This window comes from Stenella coeruleoalba (genome assembly GCF_951394435.1).
Source record: "Stenella coeruleoalba genome assembly, chromosome: 16".
NCBI classification, from domain to species: domain Eukaryota; kingdom Metazoa; phylum Chordata; class Mammalia; order Artiodactyla; family Delphinidae; genus Stenella; species Stenella coeruleoalba.
This window is the reverse complement of record NC_137162.1, coordinates 71682036-71702380: the sequence shown is the minus strand read 5'-3', so window position 1 is coordinate 71702380 and position 20345 is coordinate 71682036. Positions and strand designations below refer to the sequence as shown.

The window sequence follows — 20345 nt, the reverse complement described above, 5'->3', positions numbered from 1 at the left end:
AGTTGGACAGGAGAGAAGGAGAGAGGATGTGGAGTTGCCATAGTAACATTATGGGAAGGAAATGAAACTGCATGGGGTTAGTGATTTTTTTTTTTTTTTTTTCCAATTCCCCTGATTTCTAAAGCGCTAACATAATGAACAAGTATTCCCTTGGGCAGAATTCTGAAGCAACACAAACTGGTGAGTCTAGATCTCATATTTCATTTCAGTGACAGTAATCTTATTAGTGAGGTGGGGAACTGCACTTTATTGGCTGGAAAAAAGGCTCTTTTGCACAAAGAGCAAAATCCTGCACACTCGAAGGTCAAAAAGATTTTCTTTCGAGCCTGGTTTTTCTGAAAAGCATGGAGCGGGACATTAAACCATCATACTTAGGAATAATGAACCCTGAATACGTCCTTAACAGGTTGAATTTGCCCGAAGCCAATACTGAAATGACACAAATTCATGACTTGGGAAATACTTTCAGAAAGAAACATAGTTTATTTTGATTACTATCCTCTAGATTTCTTTCTATTCTTCCTTTTAAGCCAAAAACATACTCAATAGAAGGAAAAGGAAATCAAGCAGAGAGAACTCTGTGGATATATACTTTTTTCTATGTCATGGATATAAAACAGGATGTGATATTTAACTGAAGATTGAAAACAATGAAAGAGAAGGCAGGTAGTGCTCAAAAGACGACAGTTATAATGATAGCCAGAGATCAATTAAAAGGCACCAATTACATTCAATAGCAAAGCTATTCTCATATCTGCATTTTTCTCTAAAAATTCTGTGTCCCCATTTTGTGCATGTTCGGTAATTGTAGATTTGGCCTGAGAGAAAGTGAAATAACATTTTGAAACCTCTCTGCTGTCACAGGCACTTTGTATTTGTGATCTTAGTGAATTTTTATAACAACTCATGAGAAAGGCATCAGAAGTTCCATTTATAGATGAGACAGCTGCTCCACAGGATTAACGTAACTACCCAAGGTCACAGGCAAGTTAATGGTTCGCATTAGAACTGACACTCAGGGTTGCCTCTGTCAGAAGGACTGGATTTCTTCTACTCTACCAAGCAATCTCCTTTTAAGATCAAGAATTCATTTCAGCCGTTTATACATAGGAGAGAAAAAAATCTCTTTCTAATGCTCTTCCTTGCTGTCATGCCATACATTCTACATGTTTTGAGTTAAACTAAAATAAGGTAAAATCCTTCTGTTGTTCTTTCTCCTTGGAAAACTAGAGCTTTCTCTCTGAGCCTAGAACACATCTGTATACTATTTGTTGTGTATTTCTCCAGTCTGCTCTTTGTGTTTTTTTTTTTTTTTGCTGTATGCGGGCCTCTACACTGTTGTGGCCTCTCCCGTTGCGGAGCACAGGCTCCGGACGCGCAGGCTCAGCAGCCATGGCTCATGGGCCCAGCCGCTCCCCAGCATGTGGGATCCTCCCGGACCGGGGCACGAACCCATGTCCCCTGCATCGGCAGGCAGACTCTCAACCACTATGCCACCAGGGAAGACCACTCTTTGTGTTTTTTGATCCTTCTTTCTTATCTTCTTTTGGGTTAACTGAGTATTATTTAGTATTCTAGTGATTGATTCATCATATATATCATTGACTATCTCTTCCTTTGGCTTTTTAACTAAACTCTTTTTGCTTTTCTTTCCTTTTTTTCTCTAGTGGTGGTTCTAGAGATTAAAATATGTATCCTTGGACTTCCCTGGTGGCACAGTGGTTAAGAATCTGCCTGCCAATACAGGCGACCCGGGTTCGAGCCTTGGTCTGGGAAGATCCCACATGCCGCGGAGCAACTAAGCCCACAACTAAGCCACAAGTTGTGGCAACTAAGTGCCACAACTACTGAGCCTGCACTCTAGAGCCTGCGAGCCACAACTACTGAGCCCGCGTGCCGCAACTACTGAAGCCCGTGCACCTACAGCCCGTGCTCCCCAACCAGAGAAGCTACCACCATGAGAAGCCCACACACTGAGGCAAAGAGTAGCCCCCGCTCGCCGCAACTAGAGAAAGCCCACGAGCAGCAAAGAAGACCCAACGCAGCCAAAAATAAATAAATAAATTTATATTAAAAAAAAGTATCCTTAACTTATCACAGTCTAAATAATATTATTATATAGTTACAGTATTTATATATTATGTATTGAACCAATATTATTCTCATGCATGAGAATTCTGCAATAATTCCATTTACATTAGTAGTTTCATCTTTTGTGCTATAAAGATATATTTAACTTTTACATGGATTATAAACCTCATAACAGCTATTACTTAAACAATCAACTTTTTAAAAATTTAAGAAAAGAATTCTTAATCTGTTTATGACTTCTAACTCATCTCTACTTTATTTAGATCCACATTTCCACCTAGTATCATTTCCCTTCAGAATGAAGAACTTCCTTTAGTATTTCTTTTAGTATGGGTTTGATGGTAACAAGTTATCTCAGCTTTTGTTTACCTGAAACTGTCTTTATTTTATTTTTATTATGGAAATATACTTGTACTGGATATAAATTCTAGGTTAACAGATATTTTTTATTCAGCACCTTAAAGATATTTCACTGTCTTATGACCCCCAGTGTTTCTGATAAGGAGTCAGATAACATCCTCATCATTGTTTTTCCATTTATAATGCATCTTTTCCTCTGGCTGCTTAAAAAATTTCCTATTTTTGACATCCAGCAGTTTCAGTATGATGTGCCTCTGTGTGGTTTTCTTTGGATTTATCCTCCTTGGTTTGCTAAGTTTCCTGGGTTTGCAGTTTATGATTTAATTTGGAGGTATATATATATATATATATATTTTTTTTTTTTTCCTACCCCATTCTCTTTTTCCTCTACCTCTTAGATTCTATTGTATGTATTTAGTTGGCTTGCTATTATTCCGCAGATTGCTGATATGGTGTTAATTTGATGTTTAATCTTTTTGCTTTCTCTTCTTCAGTTTGGATGATTTTTATGACTTGTCTTCAAATTCACCAACTCTTTCTTTCTTTATACTCAATCAGCTGTTTATCTCATCCGATGACTTAAAAAAATTCAGATATTGTGTTTTTCTATTGTAGGATTTCTATCTGATTCTTCTTAAATTTTTTTAAAGGTTTCCTTATTTCTCCTGAAATTCTTCTTTTCTTCACCCATTATATCTTTTTCCTTCAGATTATTTAACATGTTTAATGTACAATAATTTTTTTTTTTTTTTTTTGCGGTACGCGGGCCTCTCCCATTGCAGAGCACAGGCTCCGGACGCGCAGGCTCAGCGGCCATGGCTCACAGGCCCAGCCGCTCTGTGGCATGTGGGATCTTCCCAGACTGGAGCATGAACCCATGTCCCCTGCAGCGGCAGGCGGACTCTCAACCACTGTACCACCAGGGAAGCCCTATAATAATTTTAAAATTATATACTGGGTATTGTGAATTGTATGTTATAGCAACTCTGGAACTTGTGGTGACTTGCATTTTGGCTTTCAACAATAGGTCTATTTCAGTTTTGTCCTTATTCCCAGAGTGATTCCTTTAGTCCTGGGCCAAAGATGTTTAGCAAGCCTCTCTGATATGGTAATTCTGTCTCCTGTGTAGCAGGTAGCTGCTGAAGTTTCTTTGAAGGTTTCAATCTTTTAGCTGTTACTTTCCTCTGACCACCTTGGAGTTTTACCCTGCACATGCATAGTTCAGGGGTCAACCAAGGATTGTGGAGAGTTACATGTTGATTCCTCTCCTTTGTGGTTTCCTTCTTTCAGGGATTTCCCCACTAAATGTCCAGCCACTCTTATAGCCCCAAACTTGATCCTCTGTCCTCAAGACAATAAAACTGACTTTCTCCATGAGCTGTCATAGTACGCTGTACTGACTAGTGAGGGCTGCCATGTAAATACAGATCTCCTCCTGTGTTATTTAGTTCTTTCAGAAGTTGAATTCACTCCAATTTATTCCTGCTGTCGATGCTTTTCAATGTCTCCAAACATGTTTCTTTTATTTTTATTATTTTTTTATAAATTTATTTATTTGTTTTTGTCTGCGTTGGGTCTTCGTTGCTGAGTGCGGGCTTTCTCTAGTTGTGGCAAGCGGGGGCTACTCTTTGTTCTGATGCGTGGGCTTCTCATTGTGGTGGCTTCTCTTGTTGCGGAGCACAGGCTCTAGGTGCGTGGGCTTCAGTAGTTGTGGTGCACAGGCTTAGTTGCTCTGCGGCATGTGGGATCTTCCCAGACCAGGGCTCGAACCTGTGTCCCCTGCATTGGCAGGTGGATTCTTAACCACTGCGCCACCAGGGAAGCCCTCCAAACATGTTTCTTAAAAATATTTTTCCAGGGACTTCCCTGGTGGCGCAGTGGTTAAGAATCTGCCTGTCAATCTACAGATTCAATACAATACCTGTCAAACTACCAATGGCATTTTTCACAGAACTAGAACAAAAAATTTCACAATTTGTATGGAAACACAAAAGACCCCGAGTAGCCAAAGCAATCTTGAGAAACAAAAACGGAGCTGGAGGAATCAGGCTCCCGGACTTCAGACAATACTACAAAGCTACAGTAATCAAGATAGTATGGTACTGGCACAAAAACAGAAATATAGATCAATGCAACAGGATAGAAAGCCCACAGATAAACCCACGCACATATGGTCACCTTATTTTTGATAACGGAGGCAAGCATATACAATGGAGAAAAGACAGCCTCTTCCATAAGTGGTGCTGGGAAAACTGGACAGCTACATGTAAAAGAATGAAATTAGAACACTCCCTAACACCATACACAAAAATAAACTCAAAATGGATTAAAGACCTAAATGTAAGGCCAGACACTATAAAACTCTTAGAGGAATACATAGGCAGAACACTCTATGACATAAATCACAGCAAGATCCTTTTTGACCCACCTCCTAGAGAAATGGAAATAGAAACAAAAATAAACAAATGGGACCTAATGAAACTTCAAAGCTTTTACACAGTAAAGGAAACCATAAACAAGACAAAAACACAACCCTCAGAATGGGAGAAAATATTTGCAAACGAAGCAACCGACAAAGGATTAATCTCCAAAGTTTATAAGCAGCTCATGCAGCTCAATATCAAAAAAAACAAACAACCCAATCCAAAAATGCACAGAAGACCTAAATAGACATTTCTCCAAAGAAGATATACAGATTGCTGACAAACACATGAAAGGATGCTCAACATCACTAATCAGCAGAGAAATGCAAATCAAAACTACAATGAGGTATCACCTCACACCAGTCAGAACGGCCAGCATCAAAAAATCTACAAACAATAAATGCTGGAGAGGGTGTGGAGAAAAGGAAACCCTCTTGCACTGTTGGTAGGAATGTAAATTGATACAGCCACTATGGAGAACAGGATGGAGGTTCCTTAAAAAACTAAAAATAGAACTACCACATGACCTAGCAATCCCACTACTGGGCCTATACCCTGAGAAAACCATAATTCAAAAAGAGTCATGTACCACAATGTTCACTGCAGCTCTATTTACAATAGCCAGGACATAGAAGCAACCTAAGTGTCCATCGACAGATGAATGGATAAAGAAGATGTGGCACATATATACAATGGAATATTACTCAGCCATAAAAAGAAATGAAATAGAGTTATCTGTAGTGAGGTGGATGGATCTAGAGTCTGTCACACAGAGTGAAGTAAGTCACAAAGAGAACAACAAATACCGTATGCTAACACATATATATGGAATCTAAAAAAAAAAAAAAAAAAGGTTAAGAAGAACCTAGGGGCAGGACAGGAATAAAGACGCAGATGTAGAGAATGGACTTGAGGACACAGGGAGGGGGAAGTGTAAGCTGGGACAAAGTGAGAGAGTGGCATGGACATACATACACTACCAAATGTAAAATAGATAGCTAGTGGGAATCATCTGCATAACACAGGGAGACCTGCTCGGTGCTTTGTGACCACCTAGAGGGGTGGGATAGGGAGGATGGAAGGGAGACGCAAGAGGGAGGACATATGGGGGTATATGTATATGTATAGCTGATTCACTTTGTTATAAAGCAGAAACTAACACATCATTGTAAAGCAATTATACTTCAATAAAGATGTTATTAAAAAAAAAAAAACGAACCTGCCTGCCAATGCAGGGGATGCGGGTTCGATCCCTGGTCCAGGAAGATCCCACATGCCTCGGAGCAACTAAGCCCATGTGCTACAACTACTCAGCCTTGCTCTAGAGCCCGTGAGCCACAACTACTGAGCCCACACGCCGCAACTACTGAAGCCCACACACCTAGAGCCCATGCTCTGCAACAAGAGAAGCCACCGCAATGAGAAGCCCGTGCACCGCAATGAAGAGTAGCCCCTGCTCGCCACAACTGGAAAGCCCATGCACAGCAACAAAGACCCAATGCAGCCAAAAATTAAAAAAAAAAAAAAATCAATAAATATTTTTCCAGAGTTTATGATTTTTATCAGCATGAGGCTCAGTTGAATACAAACTACTCTATCATTATTTAAAGTCAGAACTTTGCATTTGAGGAAAAACATGAATATGTGGCTTCTACACACTATACTATCAGAGTTCGTTTTTGTTTTGATCATAGACTACTTTAGGAATATTCCTTCTATATAGATGAGAGAATTCTTGAATTTTCAGTAAACAGAAACTGAATAACTGATTATAAAATATAATTTTAAATATGTAAAGTTGCTTTTTATAAAGTTCTTAGAAGATGTTACATGGGGAAAAAAACAATTCAAATTAAGATTCCCAATTTTAAAAAACCCCAATCATGACATTTATTGTATCTCTCCATTAAGGAAGGAAGGTAACTGGAAGACGTTTATAGTGGATAACTGTAGAGTGCTTGTGTGCCTAATAGATATAGAGTTATTTAAAAGAAATAGGATGTGAACGTTACCAACGTACATCCAGGGAAAACAGGAGAAATAGTAGATTACTTTCTGAGCACCAGCACTTGGAACCATATAGCAGTTAACTAAAATAATAACTGTCCTGGGCTTCCCTGGTGGCGCAGTGGTTAAGAATCCGCCTGCCAATGCAGAGGACATGGGTTGGAGCCCTGGTCCAGGAAGATCCCACATGCTGCAGAGCAACTAAACCCGTGTGCCATAACTGCTGAGCCTGTGTTCTAGAGCCTGTGAGCCACAACTACTGAGCCCGTGTGCCACAACTACGGAAGCCCGCAGGCCTAGAGCCCGTGCTCCGCAACAGGGGAAGCCACCGCAATGAGAAGCCCTCGCACCACAACGAAGAGTGGCTCCCGCTCGCCGCAACTAGAGAAAGCCCGCGCGCAGCAACGAAGACCCAACGCAGCCAAAAATAAATAAATAAATAAATAAATAAAATAAATTCATAAAAAAATATAAAATAAAATAATAACTGTCCTGAGGCTGCTTTGAAGATTCTTCAAGAGAGCCAGGCTTCAGTGGCACACGGAAGTTACCCAATTCTTTCAGGTCTCTAATTTGGTAAGGCAAATGAGGGTTCCAACATGGTGTAAAATCATTAGGAAAGACAGAAAGGGAAGAAAAAAGATGCCTCTGTCATGTTCTCAGAACTCTTTGCAACTCTCAAAAACATTCTTTCCTTCAAAGAGATTTTCATGTTTGGAAGCTAAGAGAATTTCATGATTACTTGTTCGTTCTTTATTTTTTTATTAAGACTTTATTTTTCTTAGAGCAATTTAAGTTTTACAGCACAATTTGGGGAGGGTGCCCTTGTCCTTCTGTGAATCCAAATAAATACTTTCAATTAACTTTTAATATTTATGATATAAAAATTAAAAATGAATATATTTTTGAATGACATAAAGAAATATTTTCAAATTAGTCTTGACTAATGTAGAAACCCAGAGTCTTCTGCATTATTTCAAATGTTCTTGTCAACATGTCTATGTTAGAACTCAAGGAGCAAGTATTGTATTAGAATTTTCTCTTTGACAGAGATTATTTTATGACTATGAAATATTTAATATTTTCTTTAAGGATTTATTTTTAACCAAGGCAATCACACTCTGCAAATACAATAAAAGCAAAACTCAATACCAATATTTATTTTTCCTTCATATTTAACCTGAGAAATATAACCAGTTGCACTTCTGGGAAAAGATAAGCTAAAACTACAGGACATCTAAGTGACTCCTGACACCTTCCCAGAATAGTAAAAATTTAACAACTGACAGATTTGGGATACTCTGAAAACACTTTATCTACCTATGCACACATACCTTTATTCTTATAAAACCATTGGATGCCATTAACTTCAGGGAGCAAAATTACATTATCGCAGGACCAATATAAAGTCAAATAAAGTAAGATCTTTTGGCAAATGTAACATTAAGAAGTGTGTCTTATTTATATACTCAGCAAATATGTATTAAACATCTAGTATGTGCCAGGAGGTGTGCTAAGTGCTAGAGATATTAAGATGGACGTGTGCTGCTACGTGTCAGGGTGTAGCTTTGGATGTAATATTGTAGTAATGGGATTATATGGGGATGTGGGCAGCGGCACCTTGCTAGAAAGGCTGGAAGTTGGAAGAGGAATGGTTAGAGCAGCATTCTGGGAATCAGAGTAGTATTATTAGGAACTCTACCTGGAACTCCTGAATGTTCTCTGAAGGACTAAATAAAAGCACAGCTGCCTTTATTATTGGATGGAGAAGAGTCAGTGAAAGGAGATGGAGAACTCAGAAGTCGTCACAAAGTCTTAACCTGGTTCTAATTTAGGGTCCATACTGAGCCTCTGATTTGGCTGTGAATTGATGCAAATAATCAATAAAGGAGAATAAAAACGACAAGAGACCACTCATTGCAAAGTATCTTCCTTCAAAAAGGATACAAATACACATGCTAGCTTTGCAGAGAGAGAGTTAAATTGGAAGAAATAGCGGCTACCGTAAGTAGTCATTCTTATCAAAGCATTTCTATAAAGAAACAAACTAGGATGCTGCATATAGACCAGATTGAAGCATTTGCCTTGACGTGTGTATATATCTTGGCACATTTGCCACCACTATTGCCTCATAAATTATGTTGTTATGGTGAAAATATGAAAGCTCTGCTCTCACAGCAACGTTCGAGTGTACAATACAGTATCATTAAGGGTACAATACAGTAGTGTTAACTACAGTCACCATGATGTACCTTAGATCCTTGAACCTATTCATCTTATAACTGATATTCTGTATCGTCTGACCAACATTTCCCTATTTCCCCCATCTCTCAGCCCCTGGCAACCATTCCATTCTCTGTTCTATGAGTTTCATGGTTTCAGATTCCACATCTAAGTGATATCACATAGTAGTTGTCCTTCTCTGTCTGACTTATTTCACTCAGCATAACGCTCTCAAGGCCCATCCATGTGGTTGCAAACGGCAGGCTGGATTTCCTTTTATTTTTATGGTTGAGTAACATTCCATATATATTGACCACTGATGTCATGGATGGATACTTAGGTTGTTTCCATGTCTAGGCAATTGTGAATAATGTTGCAATGAACATGGGAGTGCAGGTATCTCTTCAAGATAGTGATTTCATTTCCTTTGGATATATACCCCGAAGTGGGATTGCTGACCTTTATTGAAATGTTCCAAAATACCTTTTGGAAATGCAAATGCTATATTGAAGCTTTATCAGTTAATCAATAAAGCTCGAGTGGGTTTTTTCCCCCCATAAAACCAGTGGGTGTTTTAATAATTTAAAAAACCCCTCCAATTCCTATATTTCAGGGGCACCACCTTCTTTGTCTAGTCTCCTCCCCTGCTGACTCCCAATAACTTCCCAGATTTGAGGGTGGTGTCATCAATCTAATTTACTGATTAAGTCATCAGTGATTCTCTCTCTTCTTCTGGGACTCTCCTGATGGGTAGATTGTTTTCACTTAATAGTGTCCTGTAAGTCCTGTAGGTTTTCTTCATTCCTTTTTTAAAAAAATATTTATTTATTTATTTCGGCTGCGCCAGGTCTTAGTTGTGGCATGCGGGATCTTCATTGCAGCATGTGGGATCTTTAGTTGTGGCATGCAGACTCTTTAGTTGTAGCATGCAAACTCTTAGTTGTGGTATGCAGGGCCTAGTTCTCCAAACAGGGTTCGAACCCAGGCCCCCTGCATTGGGAGTGCGGAGTCTTACCCACTGGCCCACCAGGGAAGTCCCTTCTTCATTCCTTTTTGTTCCTTTTTCTTTTGTTCTTCTGATTGGATAGGTTCAGATGTTCTTTCTTCTACTTGGTCCAGTCTGCTGTTGAAGCTCTCTACTGGATTCTTCATTTCAGTCACTATAATCTCTAGCTCCAAAATTTCTGTTTGGTTGTTTTTTTATGTTTTCTATCTCTGTATTGAACTTCTAATTTTGTTCTTGTATTTTTCCCGATTTTGTTAAACTGTTTACCTGTGTTTTCTTGCAGCTCTCTGAGCATCTTAAGAACAGTTATTTTGAATCCTTTGTTAGGCAATCCTTTTATCTCCATTTCTCTCGGTTGCTGAGAGCTTACTGCGTTCCTTTGGCGGTGTCATGTTCCCCTGATCCTTTATGATCCTTGCAGCCTTGCACAGAGGCTGTGCATTTAAAGAAGCAGTCGCCTCTTCCAGACTTCATGGGTTGACTTTGGTATGGAAAGACCTTCACCTGCAGGTGGGAGCATGCTCTGACCTGGGGTCTACTGGTGCAGGGTGCCAAATGCAGGATTGGGCGGTGGGGGTGATGTCTCATCCGCTCAGGCCACTGGGGTCCACAGCATTGACCATAGTGACTGCAAGGGCTGTTGGAGACCTCAGTGGCACCACAGGTCCAGTGGCTTGGGATTTGGGCAGGCACTGGTGGTGGCTGGAATTGGTGGTGTGTACAGACTCGGTTGCAGGGGCCAACTGCGGGTGCCTATGTAGTGCCAAGTGCTCGTTTAAGACACACACATAGAGATGGGGGCGAGCACCAGCTGCGAGGGTCTGGGCTAACTGCAGGCCCACTGGCAGCCGTGGGGGCCCTGGGCTGTCAGCATTCATTACTCTGGCTGCAAGATCACACCATGGGTGCACTGCAGTGGAGGCTGGTATCGGGAGTCAGGCTGGAGGCATGCAGGTACACAGCTGGAGGGGCCCACTGTAGGTGAGCCTGGTGGTGCAGGCCAGTAACAGGAGATAGGGCCAGGTCTGGCCCAGAAGAGCCATGGGGGCCCTGGCTATTGGTGTGCACTCCTGTGGCTTCAGGGTCTCCCCAGGGGAGTGCATGGCAGCGGAGGCACGAGGGTCTGGTCGGGAGCATGCAGGTGCACAGCTGGGGGGTTAGCTGCACACGTGCTGAGTGGTGGAGGCCAGTGACCAGAGCCAGAGCCAAGTTCAGGTCCACGAGCAGCTGCGAGGGCCTTGGTAGTTGGCCTGCCCTTCCGTGGCTGCAGGGTCTTGCCACGGGTGTGCTCACAGCCGTAGAAGCCTGTGATGAGGGTCAGGCCGGCAGTGTGCAAGGGCACAGCTGGAGGGGCCCGCCCCAAGCACATGCACAGAAGTGAGGGTCACCCACGGGGGTCCAGGCTGGCGTCTTGTACTTGTGCGGCTGCAGAGGCCTGGGCTGGCTGCTGGTGGGGATGCTGGGCCCCAGCGGGGCAGTGGGAGGTAAAGAGCAGGGAGGGGCTCAGGTGGCTGGTGTCTGCGAATGTGAGTGTCTGTGGGGCAAAAACCAGTGACATCTGCGGGGGCTCTGTGGCCGCTGTGCTGGCCATCAGTTACTTTGGTGGCAAAAGGTGCTGGGGTCTGCAGAGCACGTCACAGGGAACCACAGTCATTTCTGCTACGGGGCTGATGCTGGGAGCCCTGGCTCTTTTTCCTTGTTTCTCCCCATCTCTATTCATCTCAGCTTTGCCAGTCTCTGGGTGGGTCCTTTGCTCAGTGCCCCAAAAGGCTGGGGAAGCTGGCGGTTCACCCCACTGTCCCTTTCTTGGTGAGGGGAACTACTTCAAATTGGGGAGGCTCACTCTTGGCCCTGAGCAGTGCTGGCCTGGGGAATGGGATGACGCAGGCAAAATGAAGCCCTTCTTCCTTCCCTTTTTGTGCAGTATTCTCAGGTTTTTGGCTCCACTGTGTTGCTGGAGTTTCTTAAGTGGACTCCTGGGCTCTCTTTGATCGTGGATCACTGTCTAATTGTTGATCTTCCTGGGTGATGGGGGCTGGGGTCTCCTACTTCGCCATCTTGGTCACATCACCCCAACATACACCACCATCCTGACTTTCACTCTAACTAATTATTCTTAAAGTGACATCATCCAGTGCCCCAGCAGCTGGGAGAGCTTGGGAAATCATTGGGAACAACTCACTAACTGTACTGAGATGGAAACTAAGACTCAGGGGGATCAACTTTCCTCAGTTCATGATCTCACTTGCTAGTCACACTTAAGACTAGAGATCAGGCACTAGGGTAAAAAAAAAATTCACTCTCATCCTGCTTTTCCAGCTGGTCAGATCCCACTTAAATTACTCTGACCACAATTCAAATTTATTTCGCTGATTGAAAGGGCGCTAAGAAGCATCTGCTTTTAAACTGAATCCTTTATTAGGTCGGTAAGGCGTGCAAGGGGACAGAGCAAGCCAACGAGGTCCCTTCGAGCGTGCTGGCCCCTCAGGTGAAACCCAGATTCGTTTTCCTGTCCCTAAACCCAAGGGGATCGGTGTGCAGCAGGTCAGACTGTTGATGCAACAAGGTAGCTACGAAAGTAGGAAGTACCTGGCAGGAGGTAGATGGGTAGAGAACACTATTTATTTTCTAAAGAGCTACTGGATTGAGTCATTAGAACTTGCATTTATAAAATAATTTGCTTTCCATTTTGAGGCTTGTTCCCAGGGCTTTCTGACACTTTATGGCTCTCTCCCTTTCACCCACACACCCAGTCACTACTCAGCAAGAGAGCAGGGAAGCTCTGATGGGGAGAACACAAAATAGCTGACATATGTGGGGTATGTACTATGCTTTCTTCCATAGGGTCTGCCAGGAATTCAGTCTGTGCCCCGTGCAGGACAACAATAGAAGAATGACAGGCTTTTCTGTTCTCGGTTTTCTAAGGCTCCTTCACATCCCCGTGGCACTCATAACACAGAAGAAAAGTAACGCCACGTTGAAACCGAATGGATGGTGAAAAGAAGTCTACATCTTGTTTAACATAAGACAGCCTTGCAGAACAGGGAGGCAAAAAGGGCATAGAAACTAAGTGTATACTGAGTTCGCCTATGTCCAGTATTCCGTAGGTCTGATGCTTTGACCCAGAAGTGCTTGTATGTTTTCACCCTGGTCCTCCCCTGTGACACCACGTGCCCCTTTAAGATGGGACCTGAATCTCCTATATGCTGTCCTCCTCCCGCTGTACCAAATACAGCAAGTAAGTGTTTGATAAACGATGCAAGATGACTGACAGGCAATTTTGCTGTGCTGGTGATTGATGATTGTATCAAAAGAGGGAGAAATAAGGTCACTTCTAATCCACACACTCAGTTAAACCCCAGCTGGATATCCAGGTACAGCCCCCCAAGCTCCTCGGTTTGCCTTGGCTCGAGTACCCCTCTTTGCTCGTCACAAAAATTCTCCCTGTTCACAAGGGACCCGTTAGCTCTATTGGTAACCAAGTGGCATAAGCAACGATTCTCTAACTTTTATTGTTACAACTACTTTAAGCAGCCTGTACTCAGTGGAAGACCCCTGCCATTTAAAACAACAGTTCTAGCATACTGGTGATGGTTTCTTAGCAAATAATACCAAGACAATGCACTGAGACCTCTCTTCAATTTACTTCCCCGGTCAGACAGTCTTGCAGGGGGTCAACCTTCAACTTCCTTCATTCCTCCTCTCCAGGAAGCTTGTTTCTTTTACGCTACATACATGTTTTTCAGGTTTAATAGTTACCAAGAAAAAGAAGTCCGGGTCTCCTGCTAAATACTCATGGCTGGGCTGTCTTTGGGTCACAGCACACAGCAGACAAATTACCCATCGGCTTCACGAGGGTAGGGGAAGCGTCTTGCTGTCTTGCTCTGTTAATCAGCTATGTCTGGCCCACAGTGGGCACTCAATAATCATTTACTGATTGAGGGAATACATGCAGGGAATAAGAAAGTAGTGAATCCAGGAGCTACGGGAATCAAGTTCAGGTGACTGGGCCGGTTTTAGAAACATGGAGATCAGGATTCTTGGAAAGAGGAACCAGAGGATTGTGGGAGATACAATTACAGGACAGGGAAAACTCTCCGAAACCCTTAGAGAGGAGGATGTTTAGGAGACCACATTTTGCTCTTACATGAAATGCTGAAAAAGAAAATCCCTGGCTAGAAGCTTAATGTTAATTGGAGCTCTGAGTTATACAGGCACACCTCATTTTATTGTTCTTCGCTTTATTGCTCTTTGCAGATATTGCTTTTTTTTTTTTTTTACAAATTGAAGACCGGTGGCAACCCTGCATCAGGCAAGACTATTGGCACCATTTTTCCAACAGCCTTTGCTCACTTTGTGTCTCTGTGTCACATTTTGGTAATTCTCGCAACATTTCAAACTTTTTCATTATTGTTTTATTTGTTATGGTGATCTCTGGTCAGTGATTTTTACGTTACTATTGCAAAAAGATTATGACTTGCTAAAGGTTCAGATAATGGTTAGCATTTTTAAGCAGTAAAGTATTTTTTAAATTTAAAGTATGTATATTTAAAAGAGGTAATGCTATTGCACACTTAATGGACTATAGTATAAACATAACTTTTATATATACTGGGAAACAAAAAAATTCCTGTGACTCACATTTTCAATATTCGCTTTATTGCAGGGGTCTAGAACTGAACCTGCAATATATCTGAGGTGTGCCTCTACTAGTAATGGCTGAGATTATTTCTGGTCTACTTTACGCCAACACAGTTTACAAACGATAGCTTGATCACTGCAACAACCCTTCAAGGTGGCCATTGATTGTATTTTCAGATAGAGAAATTACATGCAGAAGGTTACATCGCCGACCTAAGTCAACCAGCTAAGCTCACCATCCGGGATTCCCACTTGATTCTAAGTTTCACTTCTTTCCCCTCCCCACACAGTGCATCACACAGAACAAGCAACGTGTCAAACACCAGGCTAGACTGATCTGTGTTTAAAAAAATTTTTTTTTTAAATTGTGGTAAAAAAAACACACTGTAAAATTTACTTTCTTAACCACTTTTAAGTGTACAGTTTAGTGGTGTTAACTGTATTCACACTGTTGTGTAACATCTCTAGAACTTTCATCTTGCAATATTACACTCTATCCCATTAAACAACAACTCCTCATTTCCCTGTCCCCCAAGTCTCAGGCAACCACCATTCTACTTCTATTCTACTTCTATGATTGTCTACTCTTGATACCTCCTGTAAGTGGGATCATACAGTATTTGTTCTTTCGTGTCTGGCTTCTGTCACTTAGCTTAATGTCCTCAAGACTCATTCATGTTGCGGAATGTGACAGGATTTTCTTATAAGGCTGAATGATATTCCACTGTATGTACACGGTGCATTTTCTTTATCCATTTATCTGTCGATGGATAAGTGGGTTGCTTCCACCTCTTGGCTATTGGGAATAATGCTTCAATGAACCTGGTTGTGCAAATATGGCTTCAAGATACTGCTTTCAATTCTTTGGGGGTATATACCCCAAAGTAGAATTGCTGGATCATACGGTAGCTCTATTTTTACTTTTTTGAGGAACCTCCTTACTGTTTTCCATAGTGGCTGCACAATTTTACATTCCCACCAGCAATGTGCAAAGGGGTACAGATTTATTTTTAAATAGAATAACCGTCAGTCTTAATATCAAACTGGCCCAACAGCCCTGCCTGCAATATCAAGTAGTGATTAACTGCTTAAAAATTTAACTCAACTAAAACTCTGGACATAGGTCTCAGTTTCTATAATTAAAGCCAGGTACTATTTAAACGTGTATTAAAGATTTATAAATATAGATCATTATCCCATTGTACGAAGAATCAACTTAGCAGTCATTTTTTAAAGAGACTACAACAAAGGACATAAAGATAAAGCCAGGGCTGAACTAGCAACAAAAGTACTAGGAGAAGTATTCCTGCTTCCTGAAAATAAGCATAAGCAGGCACATAAGTTGCAGTCTTACCCTTGTTTTGGCATCAATTTTAGCTCCTCGATCAAGCAATAGTTTTACCATATTGGCGTTTCCTCGTTTTGATGCAACATGTAAAGGAGTGATGTCATTCTGTGGAAGAACAGAGAAAAAAGTACAGTGTTACCTGAGTTTAACCAAAACATTGCTTCCTAAACCTTCCCCAACACATCCTCACACTTTTCTTACCTTTTTAAAAAAATATCCGTCGTGAATAGAATAGTTCCCAACATCTCTATCTGACGGTAATTTTACTCAGAAGGAGACCTCAAAAGGGATGAATTTTAAGGGACACACTCTGTGGCGTAGGGTCCAAGTTTATTTCCTTTGATTGACATTATTGATGGATGACATGGTGATAGTTTTTGTTCTAACATCCTGCACATTTAAGTCAACATGTTTTCCTATCACTGTGTGTGATGCACACTGGCTACTGAATGGTTGACTCAGTGGCTGATTAGTCAGCTGAGACTTACTGAAAGGAGTGTCATGTTACTCAGAGCCTGCTCTGGGTCATCTGAGTACAAGTTGTCAAGGAGAGACAAGAGGAACTCAAACTGGGAAGTCCGTCAGTGCCCTACACGGTCACAGGGCTTCCCATGCGCGATGGGCTAAAAAGCGTTCACAGGCATTTGTTAGCAATTGCACAGAAAAATGACTATGTTGCTTTTTTTTTTTTTTAAACTACTGTTGAGGGCTTCCCTGGTGGCGCGGTGGTTGAGAGTCTGCCTGCCGATGCAGGGGACACAGGTTCGTGCCCCGGTCCGGGAAGATCCCACATGCCGCGGAGCGGCTGGGCCCGTGAGCCATGGCCGCTGGGCCTGCGCATCCGGAGCCTGTGCTCCGCAACGGGAGAGGCCACAACAGTGAGAGGCCCGCGTACCAAAAAAAAAAAAAAAAAAAATTACTGTTGAGGAATAGACATATGGTCAGGACAATCTGACATTCCAATCAAGATCCCCTGGATACCACAGTCCTTCCCTCCACTCATCTGACAGGTGCTGTGATTATGTCCAGACTGTCAAGGAAATACGTGCACATAGTGAAAACAGTCTCTATTTTGGCTCCTTCTTCTTGTGTAGCAACAACATGGGTTTAAGGTCTGCAGTTCACAAAAGTCAATTACACGATAAACGAATGAGGCTCATAAGGGGTTACATTCTTGTCCTGTGATGGCAGATACAATATAATAGCTACCAGGTATTGATTCACGTCCTGTGAGTTACGCTGCACTGCCTTAAACTCTTTAGTATCTCACTTAGTTTTCAGAATCCTCACAATGTCACATACAATCTGAATCACAATGACCATCTTACAGATTAGAAACAGCAGGCAAAACCAAGATTCAAATTAAAATATGACTCTTAAACTTATGCTTTTGAAAAAAACGCTTTCAAATGAAAATTTTCAAACAGACACAAAGTTTGAGAGAAAGCCATAATGAGCTTCATGTACTCATCACTCTGGTTCAATAACTGTCAAACCTTGCCAATATCATTTCTTCTATACTGCCGACTATTTTTTCTGCCTGCAGGAGTTTAAGAGGAGAAGGAAAATCCTAGGCATCCTATTATTTCACCCCCAATTACTGCAACTTAATTATCTCTAACAGATAAGGATATTTGTAAACAAATAATAACAATATCATTAATTTTATCTAAGTAAAAATAATTCTTTCAAAAAGCCAAGACCTGTCAGTGTTTTTACATTCTCCCATTCTCCCCAATTTTCTCAGTACAGTGGTTCAGATTAGAATATCCACAACTTGCATTAGGTTGAAATGTCCCTTAAATCTCTTTTAAAATCTCCACAGATGCCCTATTCCACCTTCTTTTTTCCATGCCCATATATTTATTGATTAAACTGGGGAATTTACTGTGTAGTTGCATCCTCATCGAGAGCTGTTTAACACATTCTTTTGTGTTTTCTATAAGCTTTTCTAGTTAGATGCTTTTAGTCATTATACATTCTCCCATGTGAACAACTCTTTACCTCATTATTCTTAGGTGCTAAAGTATAAATCAGTTCCACAATAATTAGTTCGTTAAGTCAAAGAAGGAGAAAGAGATCTGAGTAAAAGAGATATGCCTTAGTCATGCTGGTGGGGAGTGGACAGGGCTAGTATCATTGCTCTAGACCAAGTGGTAGGCATACTTTTTCTGCAAAGGGCCAGATATCAAGTATTTCTGGCTTTGCAGGCCATACCATCTTCATTGCAATTTGTCAGTGCTGCCTTTGTAGCGATAAAGCAGCCCCGCGTGACATGCACAGAAACGGGAGTGTCTGTGTTCCAATAAAACTTTATTTACAAAAACAGCTGGTGGGCTGGATTTGGCCTGTGGGCAGTAGTTGGTTGATCTCTGCTCTAGACCTATCAGCTTGTGGCTGATGGTTTCAACGGTGTGTAACAGGTGACAAAAGGGGAATTAAAACTATAGAGGCTGTGCATTGTATATGCTTTGGCCCTCTTTGGGGTGGATGATTTTGCGTATGAATGAAAGCTGGCAGAAAGAAACTTCCTGATGGTCTTGCTTGTCTCCGTTGTCTGAGTGCAAGTATGTAAATGAGCCAAGCAGCACTACGGATGAATTCTAGGCCTGAGACAGCAGATGCAGCATCAGATTAGGTCTATAGGAAACACAGTCCAACAGGAGAGCTTACCGAGCTCAGAGTGGGATACGACACAAAGACCTCATCACTCCCCAGCGTGAGTCAGGGCTGACATGCTATTTCCCTTTAAAGATGTGCTCTTGCCTGGTGGAGAAGGACTTAATTAACCTTTATCACAAGTAGGCTAATTTTAGTGAGAGGAAAGAGCTCTATTTCTAATTTTGCTCTCTTCCATATTCATGGACTCTATCTTACGGTGATGTGTAGATGTCAAAAGAGTACCTTGAAATTCAAACTCCCACATTTTTCTACACTGCTCTGACCCCTCCTAGAGTACTACTTTCTATTTCTACAGCACTTAATAAGTGTTGTAAATTACTTATGTAATTTCATTTTATCTTCACAACAATCTACTGAAGGAAGATATATATCATTAATCCCATTTGATCAATCAACTAAGGGATAGAACTGATCAGTAATCTGTATATTAAGAGACAACTAATGAGAGGCAGAATCAGCATCAGAATTCAGTTTTCTAGATCCTCGGGGTAGGGTGTGTGTGTGTGGTATTTCCAGTCAGGGATCATAAAGGCTTCGCCTAAAGACTAGGCTTCTCATCTCCGTCAAATGGAGCTTCTGAGTGAAACACATACTTTTGTATTCCTGAATCAGGTAGCGACTGCTTCTGTCAATTAGGAAGAAGTCAAAATCAAAGTGGGACCTTTGGACCGGTCAACAGGACATTTCTATTTAGATTCCTCAGTTAACCAGTAAAAATCTTTTATGCTCTACTAGGTACCAGGTCCACTGCTGCATTTCCATTATACAAGCGGGTCACAAAATTACGGAATCCCACCGAATCAAGAGTCCAATGATGTTAAAGACAAAAAGGCTTGTTTAGGAGAACCTCATTAGCCGCTCAGGACGCGCAAATGTGTGTCTGCTTTCTGGGATGCAGTTTGGCAGTATATATGAGGAACCTCCAAATCTACAACTGAGACAGGAGATAGATGGGCCCCAGGCTGGGCAGCTGGAGTTTGTCCCCTGTGGACAGATACTCCAAGATGAACACAATACAGGAGGGAGGAGAACCTGAGCCATGCCCAGATAAAAGAGACCACATATTCCTCATTCTTGAGGTCAAGGAGACCTTCCCAACTACACGTGTGCAGAAAGCCTCCTAGGGGGCCAAAAAGGGAGGGGGCACATCAGAGTAGGTGATGTCAACCTTCCCACAGGCCTCTGGGCTAATACCCATCTTGGCTAAGAGATGCATGCGCACATAGGGTAGGACCCTGAGTTAAACCCGATACAAACTCAGAGCCAGGAAAAGCAAGATGCTTGGCCAGAGGAAACCCGGCAGAAATGCCCCATAAAAGAGATACAAACTACCACAAAGGCACGACTCTCTCTCTGAGTCTGCCCGTGTGTGTCTATTCACACGTACTCTTTTTCCTCCTAATATACAATTGACTTGTTTCACTACTTTCCGTCTCTCTGTGGAAACTCCTTTCTACCAAGCTGATGGGCCAGGGCCTTGTCATTGGCTATTGGCCCTCGTGACCTAGCGGCTAGGATCCAGCACTCTCACTGCCGCGGCCTGACTTCAATCTCTCGCCAGATT

At 41.9% G+C, this 20345-nt stretch overlaps 1 protein-coding gene across 1 annotated transcript in view; it reads right to left on the bottom strand.

The window, feature by feature from the left end:
• Positions 1-20345, bottom strand: part of LOC307175491 (ankyrin-3-like) — a 331772-nt gene that overhangs the window by 168750 nt on the left and 142677 nt on the right. The window contains exon 8 of the mRNA XM_079900598.1: positions 16106-16204. Within this exon, the coding sequence (XP_079756724.1) occupies positions 16106-16204 (99 nt within the window). The remainder of the gene's footprint in view (positions 1-16105; positions 16205-20345) is intronic.